Raw genomic sequence first — 5323 nt, 5'->3', positions numbered from 1 at the left:
TTTTAATCGATTTGGTTCGGATTGCGGTTCGATTTGATTTTTTAACCATAACCATGAACATTTTTAGAGGGTATATGTAATTATCAGCGGGTTCAAACTTAATTTTAATTTTACATGTTATAAAAGTCATAGAATATTATTTATTAAGATAATTTCTTTGAAACTACTAAAATATTGAAGATAGTAAATGAAAATGATTCAGTAAAAAATAATACAATTTCTTACATGTTCTCCAATTGACCTTTAAAAAAAATTTCAAGTCATTATCTATTAAATTAATACAACCTAATGAAAAAATAAATATATTTTTATGAATTTATTTGTAGGATCAAACTTAATCGTAAAACGTAAACATTTTAAAATTTATTCAATGATGATTGAAAATGAAAAAAAATATTACGCGATATATATATATATATATATATATATATATATATCGTGACACCCTTTGAACCTTAATAAATCCGTTCCTGATTAGTTTCTTGTTTGTTAAGCATTAGTTATATACCGTGGGTTCATTTGATTGGATGTATACGAATTATTGTTGATAGGTATTAATAATACTTTTTTTTGAATTAAGCAATATTAATAATCATGTCAATGCACAATAAAATATATAACTGATACAAAGTCTCATACTTGAATCAAGAAATGCATACATTTCATCCAATATACACAACATATTGAATACACTAATATCTTACATAAACTTGATATAACATCAAAGTTCATAACATTACATTTCTCATGAGCATTCCACCAAATGTTCCCCCAAGCACCTGCATGTTTGAATTTGTTTATTTATTATATCATTTTAATTTTTACTCAAAGAGAAAGTTAACTCTTACTTTTTTTCTTATTTTGAAAAACCTAATCCATTTTTATTGCTTCTACTAATTGATTTTAGAAAGAGAAATATGCTTTGGTAGGTGATTCAATTAGTTGTTGATATAAGTAAAGATCAAACAAGAACTTACCTTTGACTTTGCTGCTTCCTTAATTGTCGCATCATAATTTTGTGTTCCAATTTTTCAAAAATTGTTGCAAGCCATTTCAAATTTCCAGTTGAGATCATGATATATATAATGGATAATCCAATACATAGCCCACTTCCATATCCCATAAGAGCAGCTTTCCAGAAATCATTTAGAAATTCAGAATTGCTTTCTTCATCATCTGACTCATAATCGCTATTATTTGTCTCTGGTGTCCAATTACTTCCACAACTTCTCGAAAGTGGAAATCCTCGTAATCCATCATTACCTTCATATGAATTATTTTCAAATGTATCAAATTGACGTCCTTGAGGAATGCAACCTTGGAGATGATTGTGAGAGAGATTTAAGACTGCAAGAAACGTCATACCAACAAGTTGTTGTGGTATCTCTCCCGAAAGCTGGTTAAATGAAAAATCCAATGATTCGATTAAAGATAAACTTCCAAGTGATGATGGTATATTACCTTGTAATTTGTTATGAGACAAATTTAGCACCCGAAGTGCAATGAGATCTCCCAAACTACTTGGAATATGTCCTTCAAATTTGTTACTTGAAAGATCGATAGTCTTGAAAATTGTTGAAATTCTATCAAGTTCATACTCTCTTCCTTTTGTTGAAATGGTTACAGAATCATTGTAATCTCTCTCTCCAGATTTACCAAGATATGTTGGTATATTCGCGGTTTGATCAATTGTCCTCATGGCTTTTAATTTTTGAAACAGACTAGTTGACAAGTTTCCTGTGAAAGCATTGTAAGAGAGATCTATGATTCGAAGCTTAGAAAACATGTTTTCATTACTTAAACCTCTAATTGGCCCATGTAATTTGTTCGATCTCAAGCTTAAAACTTTCAGATTTGGCAAAGTTTCAAACCATATTGGGAATGTATCACTAAAGTGATTGTCTCCTAAATCAAGAATTTCCAAGTTCTTGCAATTGGCTAAAGATGGGGGGATTTTTCCTTCTAATTCATTGTCATGCAAGTCTAAGCTTCTGAGTGCACTTCCAATGGTAAAAATTTCTGGAAGAGTCCCATAAAGATTGTTTTGGTGGATATCCAAAACCTCAAGATGACCACCCATGTTGCCAAAACATTGTGGAATTGCCCCCTTCAAATTGTTTCTACCCAAATCTAAAATCCTTAGGGATGTTAGATTGCAAATAGACGAAGGGATATCTTCACCAAGATTATTATCTTCTATTTTCAATACCTGGAGTCCACTAATATTAACTAGACATTGCGGAATTTCTCCCCTCAAGTTGTTTCTCCCTAAATACACCACTTCCAATTTCATCAAATTGCAGAACGATGAAGGAATTTTCTCAGTGAGATTATTGTTGTGGAGATACATCCATTGCAAGTTTCTCAAGTTGCCTAAGGAATCCGGAATTGAACCAACGAGTTGATTAATATTTAAAAACATAGTAACAAGTCTTCCTATATTCCCCAACTCACTTGGAATCGAACCAGAAAGGTTGTTAGCATAAAGAGACAAAAGATACAAGTTGTTCAAATTCCCCAAAGAAGAAGGAATAGAACCATTAAGAAAATTAGTAGACAAATCTAAATAACTAAGAGTGTTGATGTAACCTATTTCTTCAGGAATTGAGCTAGAAAGATGATTCTCACGAAGATACATAGAGGTTAAGCTGGTCAAATTCCCCAATGAAGCAGGAATTGCACCACTTAGAGAATTTTTAGCCAAAACTAGTTGACTAAGAGACCTTAAGTAACCTATTTCTTCAGGAATGGAGCCAGAAAAGTTATTCTGTTGAAGATACAAAATAGAAAGGTTGGTCAAATTTCCCAATGAAGTAGGAATATTGCCAAAAAGGTGATTCTCATTAAGAAACAAACTAGATAAGTTGATCAAATTTCCCAATGAAGCTGGAATAGAACCATTAAGAGAATTAGTACCCAAATCTAGAGAAGTAAGAGACCTTATATAACCTATTTCTGTAGGAATCGAGCCAGAAAGATTATTCTGATAAAGAAACAAAATAGACAAGTTGGTCAAATTGCCCAATGAGGCAGGAATGGAACCATTTAAAAGGTTGTCATAGATGTTAATGTTCTGGAGCTTGGCTAGTGAGCCGATTTGTGATGGGATTGTGCCTGAAAGCATATTGGTGTGCAAGTCAAGATAGACAAGATTAGTGAGATTGCTAATTTCAGGCGGGATAGTTCCAGAGAGATTATTCACACTAAGATCAACATATTCAAGAAAAGGGAGAATCGAAAATGGAAAATCATAGAGTGTACCGATGACACGAGCACCTTGAATATCCAACTTGCTTACCCTACCATTTGAGCACATAACCCCATACCAATCCTCACATGCATTTGAACTTTGTGTCCATGAAGCCAATAAGGAATTAGTCTTGTTCTTGAAAGTTGCTTTCCATTTTAGGAGGGCAATTGCTTCCTCAATTGAAGCGGAAGTAACTGTAGAGAGATATAAGAGAATGAGAAATTGAACAATTTTGGGAACCATCATCAAATATAGTGATATGAAATTTTCTTTGATATTTTCCTTTAGATGAACTTGTCTTAGTGTACATATTTATTTATATTGTAGAGAACTTTTTTTTAAGGTATTGTTAGTCAATGACAAGTCAGTCTTATTATAATTATTATTAGTAGTATTTTAATAAAATTATAATACCCTATTGGACAATAGTTTGTTTAGTTAAGCATAAGAAGTCAAATGAATAGAGAAATATTATTCTCAATTTAGACCAGCGTCATATGACAGATATTATGTTTTTTTTTTTTAAATCTTTTTTAACAGATATGATTGTTATTACAACAAATACTCCGTTTTCATCAATCAACAAAGACTTGGATTTAGTCAAGCATGAGAAGTCAAATAAGTAGGTAGGAAAACATTACGTTTGTTCGACCAAATACTCTTCGTTACTTTGTATAAGTACGTTAAATTCTACATTTGAAGGATATATATATATTTAAAGTTGGACATTCTTAACAAAAGCTACACCTTTGACGAGTGGTAATAGGTGTTCATTTTGAATGAAGGAGTTCTGAGTTTCAACCCCAATTATAGCGCACAATATTTTTTTTTTGGTTTTATTTTGATAGCTACACCATTTTTTTGGACATTCTCAATAAAATTTCTAGCTCCGCCACTGTTCATGTTGCGCTTTTTAAGAATCAATTTAATTGTTTTCAAAGTTAAATTAGTTTACATTAATTCGATATCTTAAAATAAAATTTAAATATTTAAAAATTGTACAAAAAATATTATAAATTACAACTTCTTTCATATCTATAAGATAAAAAAACACATCTTAAAATGTTTGTCAAAATTTATATCGTTTGACAACTAAAACGGAATGGAGATAGTAACCTGCAAACCGATCTAGTCATTGGTCTCCTTTTGTATTTAATTTATTTTAACTAAGGATATAAATTGTTTTTTGTTGGTAGTGAGAGATTCTTTTTTGTAGCCTTTACAAAATTGTTTATTTAATTTTTTTTTATCATTTTTTATATATAAAAGATTATTTCTCAATTCAATGCACAAGTGTTGCTTCGTAAAGTATCGGCCGGCCGGGTGAATATTATATTTAATAATATTGCACTAAACTAATAATATTTACGTGATTTACGCCAACTTTTACACTTCATATTGAAAGGCTTTCTAATAATATTGTACTAAAACTACACTCTCATAATTACGTACAAATCACGCAAGAGTCCTACAATAAGTTATGTATAGATGATAATTAACGAAAAATCATATAAATATACAATTTAAATATTATAATCTCTAAAATTTTCTATCATTTTATAATACAAAAATTTTCGTTCGGATACATCCCTATTCCCTCTCATATACAATCATTCCCTTCTCGGATACATCTCTATCTTATCTTGGATACATTCTTCCCATAAAGTAATGCATCATTTACAATGTATCAGACAATCAAGGAATGCATCTAAGAATAATGAAAAATTCAGAATTTTTATAATTGAGAAAATTTCTGAAATGAGATGTAATTAGCCCCTAAATGTATGTGGTTTCGGAGAGTTCCCAATAATTAATCCTATGAAAACTAGATCACAAATAAACAAAATCAATTGAGAAAATCAAACATTTATCTTTTAGGTTTTCTAATTCGTATCAATTTTTGTGACATTGTTTGAGTCGATATAAATTTTAAGATTTTTATTTTTTTTAAAAAAAAATTTGTGATCTAAAATTATCTTTGCGTATTTATATGATTATAAGTCATTTTTATTAAAGGTCAATGAAAAGTTTAAAGTTAACTTATTTTTAATTATGGGAGGTGACGATCATTTG

General features: G+C 30.2%; 1 protein-coding gene across 1 annotated transcript; it reads right to left on the bottom strand.

Moving 5' to 3' along the window:
• Window positions 1-664: 664 nt before the first annotated feature.
• LOC107006914 (receptor-like protein 9DC3) lies at window positions 665-3496 on the bottom strand. Its single transcript, XM_015205423.2, has 2 exons — window positions 978-3496; window positions 665-779 (listed from the first exon to the last, which is right to left on the bottom strand). Exons 1-2 carry the CDS (start codon window positions 3494-3496, stop codon window positions 746-748), a joined length of 2553 nt encoding a protein of 850 aa, XP_015060909.1. The 3' UTR covers window positions 665-745.
• Window positions 3497-5323: the final 1827 nt, after the last annotated feature.

The sequence above is a fragment of the Solanum pennellii genome, chromosome 12, assembly GCF_001406875.1.
Source record: "Solanum pennellii chromosome 12, SPENNV200".
Taxonomy (NCBI): Eukaryota; Viridiplantae; Streptophyta; class Magnoliopsida; order Solanales; family Solanaceae; genus Solanum; species Solanum pennellii.
Note: the sequence above shows the minus strand (reverse complement) of the source record. Positions and strands in the feature narration are given on the sequence as shown.

What these genes read in the sequence shown, in the direction of transcription:
- LOC107006914 (XM_015205423.2), bottom strand. Translation starts at nt 3,496, where the DNA reads ATGATGGTTCCCAAAATTGTTCAATTTCTCATTCTCTTATATCTCTCT. An exon ending in AGGAAGCAGCAAAGTCAAAG is followed by an intron (nt 780 to 977) that starts GTAAGTTCTTGT and finishes TCAAACATGCAG; the next exon opens with GTGCTTGGGGGAACATTTGG.